Below are 25,627 nucleotides of genomic sequence, written 5' to 3' on the forward strand. Positions count from 1 at the left end.
CACAACAATCGACTCAAATACCTCCATATTTTCAATCTTTTATGGAGACATTTGATTTCCGTTATGCTACAATGGATTCGCGCTTTTCATCTATAGAGTCTCATTTATCCACAATGGGAGCTCAAAAATTAGAGATTCTTCAGGAGATGCGTGCAAACAATGAAGCAACCAATGCTCGTATTAATGAACTAACTCATGAAATGGCTGCTATGCGAGCCCGTTTTCCACCTACCGATCCGGATGTTTGATTTTATGTTTAGCTTTAAAACTTTGAACAAAATGAATATTGTTTCAACATTTTGAATTGTTTGATTTTGTGGATTGTTGGATTTTGAATTTATGGATAATGTGAACTTATATGTTTGGTGTGTTTTATTCGTTATTGCATCATTTACATCATTATTAGCAATATGACCAATTTTGCCATATCACATTATTTATGAATATTGATGAAACTAATGGCTAACCTCTCTTTTGATCGTGATCTTAGCAGCTTAAGCTTATAATTAATAAATCAATTGGCTAAATGATTTCAAAACCTTGTTTTACAATGTCTTTTTGATTTAACAAAAAGGGGGAGAAGAATAGGTGTTAAAAGTTTTACATAATAAATTGAAGAAGTGTTAAAGTAAGGGGGAGTAATTTCAAAACTTGATTTCAAAAATCTTAAAATTACTAAAATGTTTTGTTATATCAAAAAGGGGGAGATTGTTGAAACATTTTGATATTTCGATATAACAAATTAAGTTAAATGGATTTTAAGATTTTCCAAAATGATTTTCTAAGTATATTCGATATAACTATTCAAATATCAAAACATTACTCCAAATATTTCAAAAAACATTTTTAATCCTTACTTAAGTGTAAAATTAAGTTTTAATCATAAAACAATTTCAAAATAATCTTACAAAGTATTTCGAACCAATTCAAAGCCAAAAATTACAGATTGCTCAGAGGGAACCGATTCCCCCCCATAGGAGGAACCGATCCCCCCTAAATGGTTTTGGCCCCGAGATTTCCAGAATGCTCGGAGGGAACCGATTCCCCCCATAGGAGGAACCGATTCCCCCCTAAACAGTTTTTCTCCGAGAATTCCAGTATGCTCGGAGGGAACCGATCCCCCCCAAGGGGGTACCGATTCCCCCCTTGTACAACGGTCGAAATATTTGAATTTTACACTTAGGAACCGATTCCCTTCAAGGGGGAACCGATTCCCCCCACGCTCCAAGCTGTTTTATTAAATGTTTTCACACTAAAACGGCTATAATATCTTCTCTAATCATCCCCAACGTTCAGAAGTGATCCAAGGTATATTTAAGCAAGCTTAGAAGCCATTGATCAAAAACAAGAAACATCAAGCAACTAGAATCAAGAGAAAATCAAAGAGAAAGCATCAAACCTCAAGTTTGAGCATTTCAAGCCTATTTTCATTCAATATTCATTTTGCTTTCAAGAACACTTTTTGTGCTCAATTGTATTCATCTTTGAGTGTTCTTTTCTTTATTCTAGAATTGTGCAAACATCTTACCTTGTGAGGTTTTCTTGTAAGTTTGCAAATTTGTAATCTTCTCTTTGGGAAAAAGAGTGTTCTCAAGAGTTGGGGTATACTCTTGAGAGAATTGTAAGGTTATCTCTTTGGCCTCAAAAGAAAGAACAAATTAGTGAATTTGTTGGAAAATCCTTAGTGTGGATAGCTAAGGTAGTGGACGTAGACTTTATTTGAGAAAGTCGAACCACTGTAAATCGCTGTGCAATTACTTTCAATTTTCTGTAAAAGCTTCCACAAAAATTTTAATTGCCAATTCACCCCCCTCTTGGCCGATTTCGTCAATCGATTAACTCAACAGATTGGATAGCTGAAATCAACACAACAATAGCTATATGGGAGCTCGCTTTTACCATGGGCATAATGGCTTGGCAGATCACTTCAGATTCCAAGTTGGGATGATCTTGGTTGATCCCTCCAGCACAACATGTATCAGGATCGTTGTATACCATTAGTTCCCATCTATTATTTTTCCTCTTCTTTTTCGATACGCGAACCATCTAATTGCATCTATTTTCGCGTCGGGAACAGTGACATACATATTTTTCTGTCGTGGAGCGGGCGACTCTGGATTGAACAGAATTACGAATATTGAAATTTTTTATAACCATCATCGCTTCTTCTTTGCTTGAAAACTCCATGCCTAAAGATAACTCACAATTATTTATTGATGAGTAATATCCATAGTCACCGAGATGAAGCATATATGCAAATTCTGGCCCGTACATTGCACCATAATCAGCTTCATACATGTGTGTTGGAGGGTCAGTTTGTGCCACATTTGAGGGAACTTCGTCTACATCATCATCATCATTGGAGTTGAATTATGGTGATTCCGGGTGCATGAATAGTCCAGTCTCAGCACCATCCGCACCAAGCTTACGAAGCAGTTCTTTTGGTGGAGATGATGGTTCCTCCATGCTCTCTACATTTACGTCGAATAACCTACTACTTGTATGCCTTCCCCTTGAACTAGAAGGCATATCAACATTGAGATTGAAAAAGCTCACAGTCGAATGCCTCCATCTAGAGCTTGAAGCCATCGTGTCAAATGGAAACTGCACAGATTGTTGTGTCGATTTCATCTCCATATTAAGGTCAAAGAAATTTGTAGATGAATGCCTTCCCCTAGAACTGGTCTCGATGTTGCCATACAGATTGTTCATGGACCCACCTCGGTATAGATCGTAAGGAGTTGCTAATGAATGTCTCCCCATTGAAGTTGATAGGCCGACACCATGATGCTGATTTCCCATTATGGCATTAAAATCATTACACATTACTGTAGTCGGGCTATCAACTTGATCAACTTGTTCAGTCAGCCCATAGTGGGAGCTTAATGAAAGAACCCAAACAACACGCACTTGAACAAACTTTGCATACATCTCAATATCGGCGTCTGAATAATTACTTTGAGAATCAACCATCATTTCAACATCATCATTGTTCAATAGTTCAAATACTGTATAAGTTAATGGCAACAATGATGTTGGAAATTTGTATTGCAACGACGACATTCTTCTACTACTTCCAACATGAACCTTCATTGAAATCTTCGTTATCATCTCCTCAAGAGTTATGTTTCTCTTGAATAATATTTTAACATAATCATTTGATACGAAAACAACATCGGTTTCATCTTCTCGAATTTCTCCATCATAAAAAACAATAGCTGAAATTCGCGCTATTATTAGAGTTTGAAAGTGCGACAATATTATATATGCAAAAAAACAACTGAAACAAACCTAATTAAATAAATAATATATGCACGAAAATATAACACAATAATTTTTTTACACATAAACGTAAATCATTTTACATATAAACGTAAATAATTTAAATTTATATTATTACCGTATCGGCAAAAATATTTCGACGTATGCTTTCGCTTTCCAATTATACAACCATAAAAATTAATTGAAAACAATTAATACAATATTTTTTTCAAATAATCATATATAATTATAAAAAAAATTATAAAAATTACCTTATAATGAAAGATCGAACGAACTTCTAAAATAAAATATAAAAGGATTGCCGAGTTTTTTTTTACTGGTTGAGAGAATTATTGTAGTAGTTTCTAGGTTAAGAGGAATTTGTGAGAGAGTTTTAGGAGGAAGGGTATTTATAGCGGAGAGATGATGCTATAAAGTCGAGAAATTCGGATAAATTATGTAAGATGCGACCCTTGTACCGCACCTTGCATTATGCATGTGATAGCTGTAGGAGCGTGCTTTACTGCAAAGGGTATTAAATCAATAAAAAAAATTGAAAGGGTGCCTGACAAATAATATTAGTGTGTGAGGGTGATTTTTTTTTGAAAATACGCCTTTTAGGTCTGCTACCAAATACTTATGAGTCAAATTATCTAATGTATCTTTCAATGCTTATCTATTTTACTTGATTTTTGCGCAAACTTCATCTACTGTATCATTCTTATATAGTTTGGCCTTTCTATTTTTTTTAAAATAATTTAATTCAAGCAAGTTATCACGTCAGTATTATAATAATAAAGGGTAAGAATCAATAACACCTTAATTTTTTTAAAAAAAGTTTGAATACCTGTGAGTAGATTTTAAGTACTTTGGATTGAGCTTACCAAATAAGATTCGAAAGCAACTCAAAGTTTTAAGGCCGTGGAAGACTAGAATATGGGGCTATGCTTCCATGAAAATGAAGAAATACAGGGAAAGACAAAAAAAAAAAAAATCCTGTCTTGTAGTTCAGATGCTGCCTTGAACTCAATGATTTGCATTTGGAGTGAACGTTTTATTAATTATATTCGAAATACCAAAATCCAAAGGCTATCGTTAAGTGCCAATATTCCTTCTCATGTGCATTTTTCATTTACTATTTTTTATACTAATCCTGTTTCACAGGATCATATCTCTAATCTCTACAGCTTCTTCCTCCCACCTTCTCTAATCACTTTTTTTTACTGAGCAACATTCGCCAATGTCGGTTGGTACTCAGCTTTAACAGCTTTTGGTCTGTTCATTTAACCTTCAAATCCGTCCAAAACAGCTAGTTCTTGCTGTCTTCAATCCTAAAACACATTTTCCTTCAATAAAAAAGATTTATTATAGTTATAAGCCTCGCAAAGCAGATGCTCTATTAAAAGTTCCAAGCTTTTCAAAGTGCTTGAATGCTGCAAGGGTTCCATTTGGTAGCCATTGGATTTGCTAGAAGGGATCAGTAAAGTAGATAAGACTCAGGTAAGTTTCTTTACATATCTGCTTAAAGGGTGGTATTTTTTTCAGAAAAGTTTGCATTTTTATTTACTTTTTATAGTATTGGATTAATGGGGTCATACTTATCATCTATGGGAAGTGCTGTACCTATTTCAAGAAATTTCTCAAGTTTTAATATTGAAGAAAATGGGTGATAAGTGTAAGTGTGTAACAAATCTTAAAATATGGACTCAGTCACATGGTGGAAGATGATGCAATGAAAATGCGGTCTTAGCTTAAATGTTGAGATGGATCAAGTGGGTCTGCAAAAAGGAAGTCCCCACGTTGGTGTATCAAAAACACAGAAAATAAATAAACAAAGGCTGACCAGTGATGACTTGGATGTTGTAATCAAAAGGGTTGGGAAAAGGCTAGTGAGTTAATGCATTTGCATATTGCATAATGATCAGAATTGTACATTAATTTTGTTTTTTCATTGCAGCCTGTAGGGTGTTCTTTAGGTTAAAACAGTGGTCGATCGAATCGAATTACCATTAATTGAATTATTTTAATTTTTTTCTTTAATCATTAATCGAATCGAACTTTTTAAAAAAATATTAATCGAACCAAAAAATTTTTGGTTAATTCGGTTAATTTTTAAATTAATCGATTTTTTTTAAAATTTTCTAATTTATATAAAAATTGAATATTTTTTAATTAAAAAACAATTTATAATTAATTTAAATAATATATAATTATAAAGTAAAAATTTTATATGAATTTTTTAATTAATTAATATTGATTTAGGTTTAAAAATTATTGAATATTAAATTATTAATTGAGTTTTAAATGGTTTGGACTAAGCACATATGTTATATATAATATATTTAAAATTTAATTTCGGTTAATTCAGTTATTTCAATTAATTAACCGATTTCAAACCAAATTAACCGTTAACTGAATTTTAAAAAATTTATTAACCGTTCTTCGACCGAACTAATTCGGTGGCCGACCGAATTAATCAAACTAATTCGATTTGATCGATTAATTCGGTTAAAACCGAAAAATGAACACCCCTAGCAGCCTGAGATAAAAATGTTGTGGATGAAATTTGCTAGTGAATTAATGCTTTAAATTTACTAGCAAACTCCATTTAACTAGTAGAGATTGTTTAGCTATCCTTTAACTGCCAAAGAACAGTTTCCCAGCTTTATTAAGGCAGATAAAAAAACTGTAAAGTTTGGTCCAGTGAGTTAGGTAGGAATTTGGAAAAAATGAAAGATGTGGGGTAGTAGGATAACTTAAATATATTGATAAGGTGATAAATAAATGGTCCTTCTAATCAGCTTTATTTGCGTGGGCACTTTTATTGGTTTCATGTTGGTGTGATATATCGTCTTTGAAAATGTAAACGTCGTTGAATCACGTGATTGTGCTTTCTCTCGTTGCCATCAATCAAGATTCTCTTACTTTGTTCTCTCTTCTCTTTCTCCTTCATGCCTGTACAAAAAGCACAGGTTTGTGAAGCTCTTGCATTTGCTGTTTTGCTTGTATGTATATGTATGTTTTTATGTTAAAATTATATTGGTTTTTATTTTCTCTTTTTTTTAGTCTTCTATTTCATTGTCCTTTATTATGGGGTAATGGTGTTGTCAGAGTTCAAAGTTTGGGTTTTTATTTATTTATTAAAACTAAGAAATATTTCTTTTACTTTGCATTAACCAGAAAAGAAAAAAAAATACTATTTTTATATACAAGTAATGGGAAGGAAATAAATGAGGGACCTTGTGCATTTAAGGATATGTCTAGAAGAATTATAGTGTAGTTGAGCTTCAACCCATTTTAAGTTTTCTAGTAATTGGAATCTAAGTGTTACTTGGCTTCATGTTATCTTCCTTTTTTGTGAGATTTTAATCTTAAAGATGTGCATAGTTATCAATGAGTTTGGTGAGGGATTTTATAGATGAGGTATGGAAGCCATGTGAGGGAATGTGACATGCTTTTTATCTCCTCTATTTGCGGGTGTGCAAAGTAAAGATATTCCTTGATATCATTGGAAATTTCATCTTCGAACTTCATTGCTTTACTTTATTCTTTGTTTCTTTCAAATTCATGGTGTTGGATTGTTCCACTCCAGTTTTGCTAATCATTTCAGCTTTAAACTGCAGCTAATTCTGTTCACTTGCAGTAAACTCAGGCTGAAGATTGAGGCATAATTATCATGGATCTTGAGTTGGGGAAGTCCCATGATACTTCAAAGGTTTGTTTTACTTTCAAATGTTATTGGTCATTAAGATTTTGGTTTCTAGGAGCAGGTAGACTTAGGTTCCATGGTAAAAAGATTTACATAGTATGGTTTTGAGTTAATTAGCTGAGTTCTAGAAGAGTTGCTTATTCTGGGATTTTGTTGCAGAAGGATTCTTGGAAGACCGCCTTGCTTTTAGCATACCAAAGCCTTGGTGTAGTGTATGGGGACCTGAGTACTTCTCCTCTTTATGTCTACAAGAGCACATTTGCTGAAGACATTCAACATTCAGAGACAAATGAAGAGATTTATGGTGTTCTGTCCTTTGTCTTTTGGACTCTTACTTTAGTCCCCTTATTCAAGTATGTGTTTGTGGTTCTTCGAGCAGATGACAATGGAGAGGGTAAGCATTTAAACAGTTTCATCGTCCGTTTAACCGTTGAATCGAAGCCTTTTTATCCATGGTTTTGACTTTTGCAGGAGGCACGTTTGCGTTATATTCTCTGATATGCCGCCATGCCAAAGTTAGTCTTCTACCCAACAGGCAAGTCGCTGATGAAGCGCTCTCTACGTATAAACTCGAGCACCATCCCGAGAAAAAGAATAGCTCTGGAGTAAAACTGTACCTTGAGAAGCATAAACTCTTGCACACAGCTTTACTGATCTTGGTTCTCCTCGGTACTTGTATGGTAATTGGAGATGGAGTTCTCACTCCAGCAATTTCTGGTAAACCTCTATGCAGTCGGTTGCTTAAATTTGTGACCTGGTTTTCTCGGCCACCCACTAATTAATATATTCTTATACCGTAGTTTTCTCTGCTGTGTCTGGCCTTGAGTTATCCATGTCCAAGGAACATCACCAGTGTAAGCTCCTAAACTTGCTATGTTAGGTATTCTTCTCCTATTCGGTCGCATTGAAGTCTCTGATATTATGTTTGAGCCAAACCTTCTTACTTTTAACTGAAAAACACTTTGGGAGTATTTTGCAAAATAAGAATGTAAGAGCAGGGTTTAGTTTTGCAATTATTAAACGCTTTCGATTTGCATTCGGAGTGATATTCATGTTCCTTGATGTGGAGACAGGTATTATGCTAATGGTGTTTTGGCTTCGGTATATTAGGGTAATGGAGTGATATTCTTATCTTTGCTCTAATTTACTATCCCTTCATCTGAAATTCTTGGCCTGCTTTACAGATGCAGTTATTCCAATCACTTGCTTAATTTTGGTGTGTCTTTTCGCACTTCAACACTATGGCACACATCGGGTTGGATTTTTCTTTGCTCCAATTGTGTTAACGTGGCTACTATGCATAAGTTCTCTTGGGTTATACAATATAATCCACTGGAACCCACATGTCTATCAAGCCCTTTCTCCATATTACATGTTCAAGTTCTTGAAGAAGACGAGGAAAGGTGGATGGATGTCTTTGGGAGGCATACTGCTCTGCATTACAGGTGAGTTTGGAACAAGTATACAGGTGATGAATTTTCATGTTGCATTGTGTGTTTTGTCCACTTCACAGTTTTTATCTTCGATATAATCGATTTACTTAATCCATGTCTGGCACGTAAGTTAACTTTTGCCCGTGTTTAACTTTAAGGTTAATTCATTATCTGAAAGTCTCTCCAAAACTTGCTGCAAACAGATAACTAGTACCATTACCTTAAAGTTAGTTAATTGTGAAAACTGACAAACCAACAAATACCATCCATGCAGGTTCCGAGGCGATGTTTGCTGATCTTGGTCACTTTTCTTATTCTGCAATTCAGGCAACTAACATAAATCCTCTCCTGAGTTTTCATTCGATAATGATATCATATCTGTTCATTTGAGTTCAAAACTGGCTACTACAATGAATTTAACTTTGTCTTGCTGCAGACTGCTTTTACCTTTCTGGTTTATCCAGCTCTTATACTGGCATACATGGGCCAAGCCGCTTACTTGTCTCAACATCATCATACGAGTTACCAAATCAGCTTCTACGTCTCCGTTCCAGGTATACCTCATCTGTTCTTAATACCAATAAAAAATGGTAGGAAGCTGACTGCTGAAAGGGAATGCAAATAGATTTGATTGCTTATTTGTTTTTTTGTAATGTACAGAAAGTGTGAGATGGCCTGTGCTCATAATAGCGATTCTCGCGTCTGTTGTGGGAAGCCAAGCGATCATTAGTGGAACATTCTCGATAATAAATCAGAGTCAATCACTTGGTTGTTTCCCTAGAGTGAAGGTTGTTCACACCTCTGACAAGATACATGGTCAGATATACATCCCTGAAATCAATTGGGTACTCATGATCCTCTGCATTGCTGTGACTATTGGATTTAGAGATACAAAACACATGGGGAATGCATCAGGTAAGGTTGATTACCTCATAAGTAAACTTCAACGGAAAATAGTTTTAAGGAAGACCTTTCTGCTTTAGAATAAACTGAAAGCTCGATGCATTAGAATTTTGTTCTTGTTTCAGGATTGGCGGTGATGACCGTGATGTTGGTGACGACGTGCCTCACTTCCCTGGTTATTATCCTCTGCTGGCACAAACCCCCAATTGTGGCTCTTTTGTTTCTTCTCTTCTTTGGTTCTATAGAGTTGCTTTATTTCTCAGCTTCACTCACCAAGTTCACTGAAGGGGCTTGGCTCCCTATTCTCTTGGCACTTTTCCTCATGACAATCATGTTTGTATGGCATTATGCCACCATCAAGAAATATGAATTTGATCTCCACAATAAGGTATCACTAGAATGGCTATTAGCATTGGGTCCGAGCTTAGGAATTGCTCGAGTGCCAGGTATCGGCTTAGTTTTTACTGATCTCACCTCTGGTATCCCTGCAAACTTCTCTCGTTTTGTCACAAACCTTCCTGCCTTCCATCGCGTTCTTGTCTTCGTGTGTGTAAAATCAGTACCTGTACCTTTTGTGCCCCCAGCTGAGCGTTATCTCGTTGGCCGTGTGGGTCCTGCTGCTCATCGGTCTTATAGGTGCATTGTTCGATATGGTTACCGAGATGTGCATCAGGATGTTGATTCTTTTGAATCAGAACTAGTTTCCAAATTGGCTGATTTCATTTACTATGATTGGCATCGAAGCCAGCACGGTCCCGGTGCCGAGGATGATATTGTCTCCCACTCAAACGAATCAACGAGTGAATGTAGATTAGCCGTGATAGGGACGGTTGCATTTCCTGGCACACCAGCTTACGAGATCGAGGAAAGCTCTCAACCAGCAAGTGTATCTATTGGATTCTCAACAGTAGAAAGTGTCACAGATGTCATAGAAATGGAGCCTGTGCGTGCTGTTGAAAGAAGAGTTAGATTTGCAATCGACGATGACTCTGAATCCGATGTGCGGACAGACATGGAATTGCAGTTGCGAGAAGAGCTACAAGATCTTTTAGCAGCCCAAGAAGCAGGAACCGCATTCATACTAGGACATTCACATGTTCGAACAAAGCAAGGATCATCCGTTTTGAAGAGACTGGCCATCAATTTCGGGTATAATTTCTTGAGAAGGAATTGCCGTGGAGCAGATGTGGCACTCAAGGTTCCACCGGTGTCTTTACTAGAGGTCGGCATGGTTTATGTGGTGTAAGCCTCTGATGTAAGTAGTTTTTGTAGCTTTGTACTCCATAGCTGGCCTGTAAAGAATTACATTAGTGGTTCAACAGAGATTCACTTGCTTTCGTCCCGGTCTCGTGGATTCCCGAAAGCAACCCGGTTTGCTAGGCTAAAGTTCATACGTCTAATGTCATAGAGAAGTTTGTATTCCAGACACTGAACACCATGCAAGTACCCTTTAACACGAGGTCTGATTAATCTATATTCCCCCCTTGTTATTGGCCATGGAATTTTTATTAAGATATTTCTGGTTTGTTGACCCAAGTCCTCACAATTAGGGGTGCACAAAAAATCTGAATATCCGATTTTGCGAAAAAAATATCCGAAACCGGATTTGGGAAAAACCGGTTTTTTTTTATTGGATTTTTTTAAACCGGTTATTTTAACCGGTTTGGAGAAAAAAACCCAGACCGGGTTTTTTACCGGATAAAAAACCGGTTTGAAAAAAACCGGTTAAAAAACCGGTTTTTATCCGAAAAAAAAAACCGGTATGGGTTTAAAAAACTAGCCGTTAATATAGCCGTTTATGACCGTTTTTGACCGTTTTTTTCTTTAAAAAATTACCATTTTACTACCCTAAACATGTATAAATAGGTTGGGGATGTATTTGGTTGATTACAACTTTCTCAAATCTTATTACACAACACTTAAACATCTCTCAAATCTTAGTTTTGTAATTTTTTGTTCATCATGAGTAACACGGCTGAATCTTCCGTCGGGGGAAACCTTGAAGTCGTGAGAGTGATCGAACACACTCGAAACAAAGATATTTGGGATCACTACGATTTATGTGAGATGTCAAATGGCTCGAGGAGGGCGCGTTGTAAACTTTGTCTAAAGTTTCTTGCATCGGAAGGAAACACAACGTTGAAGAACCATTTGACAAAATCATGCAAGACACTTCGCTCAAGATCGGATCCTAGTCAATCGAATCTTACACCGCAAGGTGGTGTTTTTGTTTACGACAACGAAAAATTACGAGAAGCGTTTACAAAGTTCGTGATTACAAAAGCATTGCCGTTCGACCACTTTGATGATGAAGATTTCACGACAACAATTCAACAACTAATGCAACCACGTTATACTCAAGTAAGTCGTACTACCCTTAGAGGAGATGCTATAAAAATGTGGCGTACGGCGAGGGAAAAAATGATTTTAGGATTCCAAGAACACCGTTATGGTGTGTCGCTTACATGTGACGTTTGGAGTTCCCCTCATAATACCGGAAATTCTTTTTTAGCCGTTACGTCACATTGGTTAGATCAAGATAATTGGCAAATGATGAAAAGAACAATCGCGTTTGAATTATTCGGTGAGCCGCATACCGGTGCTAATTTATTTACACTTTTAAAAAGGGTAATTTGTCTTTATAAATTAGAAAATAAAGTTTTTTCTATATCATTTGATAATGCATCGAATTATACAAACGCGGTTCCAAGATTGAAAATATTACTTTCACCGATTTTAGATGGTGCGTTTTTTCATACCCGTTGCGTTGCACACATAATTAATTTATCCGTGCAAGCCGGTTTGGAGGTTATTGAGCCAATTAGATTAGAATTTAAAACAATGATAAAATCGGTTCTTTGTAACAACAACAAAAGACTAAATGATTATAAACGATTTTGTAAGTCTGTTAATAAAAAAGCTTTGGGTCCTAATTTGGATTGTCCAACTCGTTGGAACTCAACTTGGATGATGATGCATACTGCCTTAAGGCAAAGGGAAACATTGCAAACATTTCACGATCGGCTTTTCGAGAGGGGTCATGTCCCAAACATTTATCCGGATTCGAGTTGGGAAACTATAGCCAAAATAACCGATTTGCTTGAGGCTTTTAAAAATGCAACAACTTTTTTATCCGGTGTTTATTACCCTACTAGCCCGTTGGTTCTTAATCAAATATTTTTGTTGGCTACCCGACTAAATGACTTTGAATTTGAAACCGAAGTTTTTCAAGAAATTGGCTTTGCAATGAAGGAAAAACTTTTAAAATATTTTAAGGAGATTCCCCCCATTTTTACTTGTGCCGCCGCTTTAAACCCAACGTTAAATGTTGGTGGGGTTGAAACACTAATTGAACAAATTGCGTTTTCTTTTAATCTAACCGATGATGAACCCAACTTTGTCCAAAACCAAATAAATTATTTTAACAAATGTTTTCGAGACATGTTTGCAATTTATTTAACTAAATACGGATCAAGTAGTGTAATACACGATCAAATGAGAATGAATGCGTAATCATCTAGTAGACGTCCAAGTAACATAAATTTGAATCTTTTTAACACTCTTGTAAATTCTCAATCCAAACGATCACGTACTACCACCCCAAGTAGCGAGTTGGGAAATTACATGTCATGCGATTTTCTATCAAAAATGACATTTGAAGAGTTTGAAAGTTTGGATATTTTGGCTTGGTGGAAAGAAAAGGAAGCACAATTTTCGATTCTAGCCGCCATGGCCCGTGATTTACTAACCGTCCAAGCTTCTACGGTAGCTTCGGAATCCGCTTTTTCTGTTAGTGGCAGGGTTATATCGCAACGGAGATCAAGACTAAGTCCCGAGTCGGTGGAAGTATGCATTTGTTTAAAGGATTATTTGGATGGAGCGGCTCGTAAGCAACATATCACCACCCTAGAAGATGCAATTGATGCCGATTTGGAAGCAAACTTACACATTGAAGAAGTCGAACTTGGAATATCCCCTCCAAACGAAGAAGGCGAAGATGATGAAGAAGAGATGGCAATGTAGTTTATTTTATAACTTTATTTCAATTATCGTAAACTTTGTTTCAATTATCGAACTTGAAGTTTTAAGTATTTGAATTTATCGAACTTGGAAGTTTTTAAGTATTTGAATTTATCAAACTTGGAAGTATTTAAGTATTTCAATTATGTTGAGTTAATTAAGTATTTCAATTAAGTATTTGAATTTATCGAACTTGAGGTTTGATGCTTTCTCTTTGATTCTCTCTTTATTCTAGTTGCTTGATGTTTCTTGTCTTTGATCAATGGCTTCTAAGCTTGCTTAAATACACCTTGAATCACTTCTGAACGTTAGTGATAATTAATGAAGATAATATAGCCGTTTAAGTGTGAAAACATTTAATAAAAATGCTTGGAGCGTGGGGGAATCGGTACCCTCTCATAGGGAATCGGTTTCCTCTCATAGGGAATCGGTTCCCTAAGTGTAAAATTCAAATATTTCGACCGTTGAATAGGGGGGAATCGGTACCCCTATGGGGGAATCGGTTCCCTCCGAGCATTCTGGAAATCTCAGAGCCAAACCATTCAGTGAGGAATCGGTACCCCCTTGGGGGGAATCGGTTCCCTATGAGCAATCTGGAATATTAAAATCGGTTTTTTTATAACCGGTTTTTTTAAAACCGAAACCGGTTACACCGGTTAGGATATCCGGCCCTCCAAACCGGTTAGAAACCGAACCGGTTATTTTATAAACCGGTTTTTTTTCTATGGGAAAAAACCGGATCGAATAAAAACCGATCCGGATCGGATTGAAATCCGACAAATGTGCACATCTACTCACAATTTTAGTAGTTTGTGAAGGGGCCACTATTGAACCTCTAGCCACCAAATTCACCAGGTCAATATATAAAAAGGCTAGCTTGGTTGGCTGTGGTTCCAACTTCTGTGCCAAAAAAACTAAACCACCACGGGACTAAGGGCACTTCCGCTGTCACCTTCGCAAAACACCATCCCTAAACAACACTTTTGCAGCAAAATGAGGTTAGGAAGCTGCAAGAGTCTGCCAGCATCGTTTAGGGTTTCCGCTAAACAACAAGAGGAGAAGGGTGAGAAAGAAGAGGCAAAGAAGAAGAGCAAACAGTCGTTTAGCAGCGTGACGGAGGCCCTGGATTTCTCTCAAATACCACGTCTGCAGTTTTGTTAATATTTTAACAGATAGTGATCAAAATGAAACTAAAATATAATATTAAGTATGATTTTAAAAAAATAATAGTTAAATGACTAAAATGAAACAAAAAATTATAATTTAAGTAAAACGTGTAGTTTACCCTATTAAATTTTGTATTTTTTAGTTATAAGATCGTAATATGGTGATATAGAAAGTAATTGTAATTGTTGGGCTTTGCGATTATATTGTATATGCCAACTTTTGCTACTCTAAAATGTTTGCTTTTGTTTTTTTTTTTATATAAATAAAACGTAGTTTGATATATTAGCCATTAACTGCATCAGAAAGTAAAATGTCCGAAATACAATCTAGAGAATCCATATCATAAAAGACGGGAAGAAAGCGTTAAAGCAAATTTAGATAAATTATGAGCAGCCTGATTTGTCGATCTTCGGATGACTCCCACTTGAATATGCCCAGACTCCTGCATCAAACGTCAAGTTTCCACCAAGTGAAATCCTACTGTCGGCATATCTAGTTGTGTAATGATAAGTTGTCGGACCACGTTCGCAGCATCGCTCTCGATATAGAATCGGAGATAGTTAAGTTCCGTCACCAATCGCAACCCGTAAGTTATTGCCAATGCTTCAGCCATTGCAGCATCACAAATCCCTTGGAGAGAGAAAGTTGACTACAATCCCGTGCAACTATTCCCACTGCTGCTTTGAGTTGGGATGGGTGCATGCAACGTCAACATTAATCTTCAAGGTATCCATTGGAGGTTTCCACAACCTGTCTGCTTAACTGCTTGATGCTGATGCTCCTTGCCAAGCATAGGAAGGTTGATCACCAACATGAGCGGAGAAAATGTCCCCATGTGCAAAGTATTTGACCCCGAACACTCTTGTCATTAAACAATTTGGTGAATTGAGACAACGCCACACTTGCTTTCCGAGGATGGCAATGCTAAATTGTCGAAAATTTCGAAAACCAAGCCCTCCAAGAATCTTCTGTTGGCATATTTTCCCCATGCAAGCAAAGGTCAACCTCTCTCATTAGGACTGCCCGCCCACCAATATGAGCGGAGAATGCTCTCCATATCTGAAATGACCACTTGACCCCCATAGGATAATATATTCTTCGTCCACCCACGAACTTTAGAGATGAACTTATCCCTTATCCATCCAAAAGACACCGATTTATTTCTTCCCACCAGCAAAGGAGCGCCTGGGTAAAACCCTGGATCTGTTGAAGGGGACACCCCAATAATGTCACCCAATACGTGTTACATTTGCGTTGAAGTGTTGGCACCAAAAAACAACGTTGATTTGTTGTAGTTTACAAATTGGCCAGAAGCAGTGCCATAAAGTTGCAACGCCTCTTTGATCCTTCGAAACTCATCAGGCGTATTGCGTAAGAACAAGAGGCAATCATCGGCGTATATCAAGTGCGTGATCCGAGGAGCCTGACGACAAATGCGGAGTCCCCTAATACGGTTGGAACGCTGTTCATGATGTAGCAGGGATGATAAACCTTGCAAGCAGAGAATAAATAGGAAGGGGGACAATGGGTCTCCCAGTCGGATCCCACGTTTCGGTTTGAATTTCTCGGAGAGGCAGCCATTCACACGCACACAGTGTGATACCGACGTAACACAATTCATTACCAAATGAATCCATTCAGCAGCAAATCCAAGCCGAATAAGCATGTGTCTCAGAAATGACCAATCTCCCCGGTCGTAGGCCTTCTCTATATCCAGTTTCAGAACGACTCCCCAACTGACTCTCGGAGGCGCCATTTTCAAATAATACATCATCTCCTGGGCTATGAAGACGTTATCCGTTATGTATCTCCCTGTAACAAAAGCAGCCTACTGCTCATCAATACATACCGCCAAAAATGGCCGAAGGCGATTCACAATCACCTTGGAGATGATTTTATAGACAACATTACATAAGGCAATCGACGATATTATTTCAAATTATCCGACAGTCACTTTCGAAATGAGGACCAAGACTGTCTCATTAACATCAGCAATTGGGGTTCTCCCTTCCAACATGGCAATGCACAGGGTGATTATATTTTCTCAATTGCACATTGATACACTTTAAGGATTGTAAACCAAAAATTCAATAAATCATGTATCATACATTTTACTAATACGTGGTTTCTAATTGAACAACCAGTGAAATAAAATAATTTCATGGACAACATTCAACAAATTCCCATCAATAATTAGTGCAAACACGACATTGAATTATAAAAGTCGTATATAATATATTCCAGCATATAGATAGTACTAACATACTTAAAACTCTTACGGGAAAAAAGAAACCCATATAATTGAAATCATAATGTTCTCAAAATCAAAATAAATTAATACGTAAACATTGTGCAAATTTCAAAGTCGAATACATTACAAAAATTATCGTACAAAAGCAATAAATGTAAATTTAAATTTTAATCCAAAAACTGGAAATCTCGAGTAATTAAAAAAATAAAGAAATCGGATTTCAAAAGATTCAAGATACATTAAATTAATACATAAAACCTTAGAAGTACTTTATGAACAAATAAAATCGAAAAAGATTTTTTTTTTTATTTTCAATGATTTAACGTGATCTGACGATGATGTCATTTATTAGAACCAAACCATAATAAACATAAAATCATATTAAACCATTAAGAATAAAATACTCGGTGCGGAAGCATATCCGGACTAATTAATAAGTTAAAATCCTAGAATTATCTTTAGTTGTGATAATCTAAGAAGATATAGTTTCCTTAACTATAAACTCTCTGATGGAGATAAAAATAAATACAATATTATCTATTTATTGGGATCATAACCCCTTTATATATAGATAATTTAAGAATCTGTTGTTTGTACATATAACTCGACCCCTCATTAAATTATAAATACAATTTTAATAGTATCTATATTTTTATTTTTATTACACTTCTAATACCTTATGACTTTATAACATAATTGATCATTTAATTAATGTCATATTTTATGTTAACAATATACATTATAAATATATACTCATATTTATGGATTTTAATCCAGAATCATACCCATCAATAATGCAGACTAAGAGTTATCGATATTATCAGACTGACATGTCAAGAGTGATAACTTACCATGGAACATTCTTTTTGAATCTAAGAAAAAACCATGTTATCCCATGGAACTGAGCTTCCTAAGCAGTTTGAAAATAAATACAAATTGTTGGAGGAAAGGGTCGAAGCTTTAGAAGATGATGCTGCCTCAGTCGAAAGACTAGGTGTGAAGAGACTTAATTTAGTCTCCAACTTGATCATTCTGTCTGATTTCAAGGTGTCTAATTTTGAGAAACATGATGGCACTAAATGTTCTCTTATCCACCTGACAAACAATGTTTTGTAAGAAGATGAAATATTTTCTAAATGATATCAATTTGTTTATTCATTACTTCTATGCTAGCCTGTTGAACTTGTTGCGGTATGATATAATAAATTGATTAATGAATAAATTTGATCATAAGTTGATTAGGACAATGTATTTTTGGGCAATATAAAAATAGGATAAACTATATCATAGACCACATAACTATAATTCCTTTTCATTTTGACCATCATTTTTGAATTTTTGTCAATTAGGTCACTCAACTATTTAAATGCATTCAATAAGTCCACTTGCCGTTAACATTTAACGGAAGTGCTGACGTGACAGTTAATAAATTGGTATAATCACACATTTGGTCACTGTTACTTATATATTCTATCAATTTAGTCCTAATTTTAATAAATTAAAATAAATTTAATCTTCCAATCAAATTATGTCATGTGTCATCATTCGATTGGAGGATTTAATTTATTTTAATTTAATAATTTTATTTTGCACCAACCAATGGGTGACAAGTGTCACCCTATGGTGGTAAGAAAATTAATGAGATGAAATGAGGAAAGCAAGGATTTGAATATGGGACCATTGGGGAGTTTAAGTAGCAGTTTAACCATTGATCCAGGCAAACCTTTTGGTTCAAAATGAACTACATATGCTATATATATTAAATACTAGTCTAAATTTTTTATTATTTTATATATCTTAACATTAAATATATATATATATATATATATATATATTATTCTTATATTAACTTAAAAATATTTTTATTCTTATTTTAACTTAAAAATATATTTAAAATTTTTATATTAACTTAGAAAATAATTTATTCTTAGCTTATCTTAAATATTTATATTTTATTCTTATAATATTTTAAAATTAAGATAAGAATAAAACATATTTTTAAATTAAAACAAAAACAAAATATACATTTTTAAACTAAAATTAAAAAAATAAAATATACATTTTAAGTTAAAAATAAGAATAAAATATTTAAAAATAAATTATTTAAGTTAAGATATAGAAATTTAAGTTTAGACTAATATACAAAATATATATTATATATAGTCTATCCCAAAACAAGTAATTTGCTTGGTTTAGTCGTCACATGCATTTCTTTCAAACCCAATACCTAGGTTTGATTTCCTTCTCCCTTATTTAAGTAGCTTTAATTTTCTTTCCATCAAAGGATGACACGTGTCATCCTTTGATTGGTGGGAATTAATACTAAAATAAATTAAATCTTCCAGTCAAGCGGCGACACATGTCATGATATTTGGCACCAGTTACACGTGGCATAATCTGATTCAAAGATTAAATTTATTTTAATTTATTAAAATTAGGACCAAATTGATAGAATATATAAGTAACATTGACCAAACGGTAATTATACCAATTTTGCAACACTTTCTTTAAATGTTAACAGCAAGTGACCTAATTGAGTACATTTAAATAGTTGAGTGATATGATTGGCAAAAATTCAAAAGTTATGGTTAAAATGAAAGGGGATTATAGTTAGGTGATCTCTTATATAGTTTACCCTATAAAATATGCTATAAACGTATTTCTAGACGATCAAGTTATTTAAAGAATGAGAATAAAAGTTAACGAAAGCTTTAAGGAATATGATAAGTGACACCTCAAATTTTATTTTCTATGCTGAAAAAGAAATGTCTTCAATATTTGATAGAACTCTTCCAACCCATTTCTTCGATCTAATGCTCGTAAGTTCCATAAACGACTTTAAAATTCTTATGATAATCGGAGATACAATAGAAAATAAGATTTACATTAAGCTAGATTTAGATCCTATGAGCAAAATCTTATAATTATGTTAATTTTGGTCTAAACTTGGAAATACAATAAAAATTCCTATTGCATTCGCATATATTTGGAAATATTATTTGAATATCCAATCCACTTATATTTTTATAAAACAATAACAAAATAAGAAGGGCTACAGTACCACTTGTCGAATCTCAAAAGCCTTCTTCATAAGGAAAAGATCCACCACCGGCGGAGGCGGAGGAAATTGAAAATTCCAAACTCATCATCAATGGGATTATCATATATATAAACCTGCCCGGCTCTCTCTGATTCTTCTCTTTCCTTTTACTCTTTCATTCACAGTATGAAAAATCCAACGGCCAACCCATCCCTTTACTTAGCCTTCAAACATTTCCCTTAAACAAGCTTCCTTTTTCGTTGACATACCCATTTTATATTTTTCTACCCCATTTGGTTGTGGAATCTGATCTGGGTTTTTGTTATTTCGGGGAGGAGAGTGAGAGAAGGGAAGATGTTAAAGTGCATAGCTTGTTCAAAGCAGATAAACAATAACAATGGATCTGTTGGTCGTCAGCAAGATGAAGATACTTTGGAAACTCCTAGGACTAGGCAAGCCATTAAAGCTCTCACGTCTCAGGTACTTTTTACTCACTATATACATATATGAATATGTATATATTTGCTTACACGCTTTTTGTGTTTGTTTCCTGAGATAATGCGGGAAAAATACGACTAGGAATAATTCGACTTTGATGGGTTTAATTTTATTTTTCGGTGGAAAATAACATGAGAATCATCTTTTTCTTCTCTCCTGTTGCTTCCTTAATTTCATTAGCCACCAAACATTGAAATCATGGATCATAATTTTTCTTAAACCTTTATCGAATTTGTTTTTCCTTCTCTGTTTTCAATTTTCAGAAGAAATGGGGAAATCAAATAATCCCTGAAAATGTTTTTCTTTCTACCTTTTCTTTCCCCACCAAAGGCTTTTAGTGACAGATGACTTTTCCTTTTATATAATTTTCAGATCAAGGAAATTGCATTGAAAGCATCAGGAGCTTATAAAAGCTGCAAGCCTTGTTCTGGTTCATCAAACCATAACAGGAACAATGCTGACTCTGATTCGGCACAATTCCATTGCCCATACCGAAGAGCAAGAAGCTCTACTCCCCGAATTTGGGGCAAAGAGATGGAATCGAGACTAAAAGGACTTTCCAGTGAAGACGGTAACCCAACATCAGTTAGTGGCCGTGCAGAATCAGTAGTGTTTATGAAGGAAGATGAGCCTAAGGAATGGGTTGCTCAAGTGGAGCCAGGTGTTTTAATCACTTTCCTTTCATTGCCTGAGGGAGGGAATGATCTGAAACGAATTCGATTCAGGTACTTTATTTTGTTAATGGCATATATTATAGTGAAGGTTATGAGTTGTCTGGATTTGTTCACATGGTTTTTGTTTTTGATATTGAAATGGTAGCCATATTTGTAGAGTCCTTTTTGGTTTAAACATTTCTTATATATATCAAACATCTGCTTTTCAAGTGATTATATTGTTTTGTTTTTGGAATTGTCTCCTTGTGGTTTGGTTGCCGTTCCTGGATCTTAGTTTGATACTGGACGTTTTGACATTATCCTTTGTCACTTCATGTGTGGGTTGCTGTCTCACTAAAATCTCTTGAGAGGCTTTATGTGTGAAAATCTGTATCCCATCATTGAATTAATGAATTGACCCCTGATGCGAGTCTTTCTTTATAGCTTGACCCACTAGGCAGTATAGCTTTTCTTGCATTGCCAGTGATTGTGCAATAATGATGGCAATATATCGTTTTCGCATGGCCAAAAAATCTCAGCTGGAGATAGATTTTTTTTCTGGTACAACCAGGCTAGGCTTTGTGTTTGTTGCATGAACACGTCCCTCCCAACAATGCCATCTCCAAATTTCGAACCTGGGTTCTATTCAGGAGTGTGCATTTTGCCTTTTAATTGCACCTATAACTTGCTGATCAACCGAAGTTCAATGATGGCTAAATTATTTGATCTGTATGTGTTTCTTATTCCTTGGACAGTGGGATGTGATTTGCTATGTCTTCAAGTAGAACTTGAGTTGTCACTATGGTCAAGTTTATTTGATCTTTGTGTAGGCAGTAGACTGATTGATGAATCTGCTTGACAGTAACATTAAAGGATTTAAGAAATGTCTTCTTCACATGCAATGTCGGTACATGCAATTCCCTTTGGTTGTCAGGGAGTTTGCTGGCGAAATTTACATTGCCCTGGTGACAGTGACCATCCAAGTATTTAGTTAATAGAATCGCAAGATATTGTCCTTTTGTACAAGTCATTCCTTGTCAATTAGTAATTCTTTTATTGGCCAAAAATAAAGCCTTTCATTCTATTATCAGTTCTTTTGTACAAGTCATGCCTTCAATTCCTTGTCAATTAGTTGGTGTTCTTTCACAAGAAAATGTCCTTTTGTTCCCCACCTTTCATCTGCATGTTAGGGTGACATATTGATGGGATATTTAGTTTGATATTATTGGACAGTATAGCACAAAGGGCATTTTGGATTTTATATTATCAGTTTAAAACTTGAACATCTATGACTCGGCCAGTTCATTAACAGGTTCCTCTTGATAACATTTTGAAACGAACTGATGTTCTTGATTATCTTGTTAATGGATTCAACTGTAATTATCAAGGCCCTAAGTTGCTGTAGGTCTGTTGATTAACCAATTGTTTATTCTTTTCTACACATTTTTCATTTCTAGGATTTTGAAACTTCAATTACTGCAATTATCAGCTTCTTTTCTTTTTTCATTCTATGGTTTGTTCTTGTTTGCTTGAAGTGCTGAAGTATCCTTTTTGTTAATTTAATTAGTCGTGAAATGTTTAATAAATGGCAAGCTCAAAGGTGGTGGTTTGAGAACCATGACAAGGTCATGGAATTATACAATGTTCAACTTTTCAACCAACAAGCAGTCCCACTTTCAACTCCCCCAAGATCTGAGGATGAAGTAAGCTTCTTCTCTCCATGTGTTTTTAACTTATTTGTTGTCTTTGGCATCATTTGGGGAAAGTCCTAGTTCTTATGTTTTCTAACGGTTCATAAACTTCTTAAGCCTCGTTTTCAAATTACTTCTTCCTCCGCCCCTTACAGGGATCAAGAGTTGAATCAGCAAAGGATAGTCCTGTGACTCCACCCCTGAACAAAGAACAGCCGCGCAACTTTGTGCGGTCAACAGCTTCATCGGATTCCCTAGATCATCAACCAGTGCAACCCCATCAATACTATGACTCATCTGCACTTGCTTCAACACCGAAACTCTCCAGCACTAGTGGAGCAAAGACTGAGATATTATCTGTAGATGGCTCTGTAAGGAGTAGTTCATCAAGAGAGCCGTCCATTAGTAATGCCAGTGACATTGAAACTGAATGGGTCGAGCAGGATGAACCGGGGGTTTACCTCACTATTAGAGCACTTCCAGGTGGCTCTCGAGAGCTTAGACGTGTCCGCTTCAGGTTCGTAATTTGTTTGAGATAGAATATAGATGGAGTAAAGGTCGAAAATGTTTAAATAGTCTCATAAATTCGAACTCTATAATAATAAAGAATCATTTTTGTTTGTTTCTTGATATGCATGAATGATTGATTGCAGCCGAGAAAAGTTTGGAGAAACGCAGGCAAGGATATGGTGGGAAGAAAATAGAGGCAGAATACAACAACACTACTTATTGTGAGATTTAGCAAATCAATGGCACAGTGACAGTTTGTCTTCTTTTAATTTAACCCATCATTGTTACTGTTTAGACGATTCTACTTGCTGCTTTGGCCACAACTAATCACAGATTATTTCTTTTACTTACATGTTTAACTATGTTTATTTGTGATATTTAGCATCAAATAGCAATTTGTCTCCATGGTTTAGCAAATCAATAACCTGTCTTGTGTGGTCTATTCTTCAAAACAGAGGGAGAGGCAAATTCAATGTATGATTTTATTTGCTCAAGTTTCTACACATCGCGATGGATGCTTAGAATTTCTCAATATAAAATGATTGGGTGTTGCAAACATTCTTTCTTCTCTCCATTGATACTATAAATAAAATTTGAATTACCCTAAAAATGATTATAAAAGCACGATATCGACATTCCTATTTTGACATTGATAATACTACAATGGTGTCGATACTCGTGCATATATGTATCGATACAAAAATACTAAAAAAAGATCAAATAATTTCTATTTATTCATGGTATCGATATTTTTATCCGATATTGATATTAAAACAATTGGAAAAAGTTATTTATTAATATCTAATATTTATATCTTATTATAAGATATCGATACTTATCTACATAAATCAGATTTATTAAATCTCAAGAAATCAATGAAGAACATCTTATACCTTAAAATAACATTGAAAAAACACTTTTAAACTTTTTTTTAATCAAGACACTTCTAATTCTTAAAATATACCAACAATTAGCTGTAACACTAACTTACCATAACAATTTCATGCCTATTTGCAACATAAATACACCAAGTTCAATCAAATCAATATATATATACGCTCCAACCTGTATTATAGCAAAATATCATAAAACACCTTACCTAACAACATAACACTTGTACATAAAGCTGAGTTTAAAATAAAAAAAATTACATCAAAAGAAGAACAGAGATATGGCAGGGATTAATGAACGTTGACAACCATAGTCATTGTGCAATTAATAGCAGGGATATGGGTATGTTGTTCGCTATTATCTGTTAAAAAATATGAAAGCGGTGACACAATGTGGTGTTTTGGTTTACCTACACTGATCGGGAGGATATTGTAGTGCAAAGTCTTACTCCTTGACAACAAGATGGAAGAGACCTGCTATGGGATGGGTAAAGGCTAATGCTGATGGTACTGTGGAAGGGTTGAGTGTTGCGTGATGATCTTGATAAATGGTTGTTTGGTTTTGCTCGAAGCTTTGGAGTTTGTTCGGCTCTGACTGCAGAATTATGGGCTATTCATGATATATTGTTATATGTCTGGGGGTTTGGTTTCAGAAGGGTCGAACTGAAAATAGATTGTCCGAAGGCGGTAAAAATTCCCAACCAGCTATCTAATGTCGACGAGGGTAGCGTGATTTTTTACTTCGATCCGTGAGTTGTTAAACATAGATTGAAAAACAGAGATTAGTCTCATTTGTCGAGAGACTAACCTGGTTGTTGATAAGTTTGCTACGATAGCTAGAGGTTATCCGATAGGGATGACTCTTCACCACAGTCTTCCTCCTGAAGTGGCTGCATTAGTTGATGGAGATCAAACCTACATGTGCTAGCCTTGTGTTTATTTCTGCATTATAAAAAAAGAAAAAAAATCAAAGATAACTTGAGGCCGCTATATAAAATCTCAATTGAATCTTGTACTTTCAACCTCCTACCAAGACAACATAATAAACTTATGAAAATTTATTGAGATAATAAAAACTATCAAAACAAATATACCATAATATTTATGAAACTCAAAACAAATTATTCTCTTCGTGAGCGTTCAATGTCTAATGGTTGAGAGTTATCTATGAATATATATTGCCTTGTACTTACCTCATATTAATAAAAAAAATATTTTCTTCGTCCCGATTAAATTGATATATGTTAATTTTTGATGTAATTTTAAAAAGAAAAAATATTATTAGATTTCTCATATAAAATAACTAAAATAATAATTTAGTTATAATGAATTTAATTTTTTTATTATAAAAAATAGAAGTTATAAAAAATAGAAGGTAGAAAAAATTGATTTTAAATAGTTGTCCAATTTTTTAAAGTGAATATTTGAATTATACAATTTAAAATACAAAGTGATGCAAGCCAAGTGTGTGTAGGGATTTATAAGTGCTTGTGAAAGAAAATATTAAACACTTATTGTTCTTTTCGGCTCTGAAATCATCTTCTCTCTCGAGGCGAGGTTCATTACCGCCTCTTCTTTTATTTTCTTTTTATCTTAATGGA

General features: G+C 35.0%; 2 protein-coding genes across 8 annotated transcripts; both read left to right on the forward strand.

The window, feature by feature from the left end:
- The first annotated feature begins 4,742 nt into the window (after positions 1–4,742).
- On the forward strand, positions 4,743–10,647 carry LOC120175738 (potassium transporter 2-like). 7 transcript variants are annotated; one of them, XM_039182303.1, is made up of 10 exons: positions 4,743–4,761; positions 6,914–6,976; positions 7,130–7,364; positions 7,442–7,687; positions 7,771–7,824; positions 8,155–8,415; positions 8,678–8,730; positions 8,840–8,957; positions 9,064–9,318; positions 9,432–10,647. In XM_039182303.1, exons 2-10 carry the CDS (start codon positions 6,938–6,940, stop codon positions 10,550–10,552), a joined length of 2,382 nt encoding a protein of 793 aa, XP_039038234.1. In that variant the 5' UTR covers positions 4,743–4,761; positions 6,914–6,937; the 3' UTR covers positions 10,553–10,647. The 7 variants fall into 7 exon arrangements, with proteins under 7 accessions (XP_039038234.1, XP_039038231.1, XP_039038232.1 ...); XM_039182300.1 differs by lacking the exon at positions 4,743–4,761 and adding an exon at positions 6,084–6,233 and having other exon boundaries at positions 6,885–6,976; XM_039182301.1 differs by lacking the exon at positions 4,743–4,761 and adding an exon at positions 6,084–6,233 and having other exon boundaries at positions 6,905–6,976.
- A 9,156-nt stretch (positions 10,648–19,803) lies between these two features.
- LOC120175754 (protein Brevis radix-like 2) lies at positions 19,804–23,481 on the forward strand. The gene is made up of 5 exons (XM_039182314.1): positions 19,804–20,264; positions 20,655–21,007; positions 22,503–22,638; positions 22,782–23,143; positions 23,280–23,481. Exons 1-5 carry the CDS (start codon positions 20,139–20,141, stop codon positions 23,359–23,361), a joined length of 1,059 nt encoding a protein of 352 aa, XP_039038245.1. The 5' UTR covers positions 19,804–20,138; the 3' UTR covers positions 23,362–23,481.
- The last annotated feature ends 2,146 nt before the right edge of the window (positions 23,482–25,627 follow it).

This window comes from Hibiscus syriacus, unplaced genomic scaffold, assembly GCF_006381635.1.
Source record: "Hibiscus syriacus cultivar Baekdansim isolate YM2019G1 unplaced genomic scaffold, ASM638163v2 tig00112215_pilon, whole genome shotgun sequence".
NCBI classification, from domain to species: domain Eukaryota; kingdom Viridiplantae; phylum Streptophyta; class Magnoliopsida; order Malvales; family Malvaceae; genus Hibiscus; species Hibiscus syriacus.

What these genes read in the sequence shown, in the direction of transcription:
- LOC120175754 (XM_039182314.1), top strand. Translation starts at nt 20,139, where the DNA reads ATGTTAAAGTGCATAGCTTGTTCAAAGCAGATAAACAATAACAATGGA. An exon ending in CTGAAACGAATTCGATTCAG is followed by an intron (nt 21,008 to 22,502) that starts GTACTTTATTTT and finishes TAATTTAATTAG; the next exon opens with TCGTGAAATGTTTAATAAAT. An exon ending in CTTAGACGTGTCCGCTTCAG is followed by an intron (nt 23,144 to 23,279) that starts GTTCGTAATTTG and finishes GATTGATTGCAG; the next exon opens with CCGAGAAAAGTTTGGAGAAA.
- LOC120175738 (XM_039182303.1), top strand. Translation starts at nt 6,938, where the DNA reads ATGGATCTTGAGTTGGGGAAGTCCCATGATACTTCAAAG. An exon ending in TTTCTTATTCTGCAATTCAG is followed by an intron (nt 8,731 to 8,839) that starts GCAACTAACATA and finishes GTCTTGCTGCAG; the next exon opens with ACTGCTTTTACCTTTCTGGT. An exon ending in CTTCTACGTCTCCGTTCCAG is followed by an intron (nt 8,958 to 9,063) that starts GTATACCTCATC and finishes TGTAATGTACAG; the next exon opens with AAAGTGTGAGATGGCCTGTG.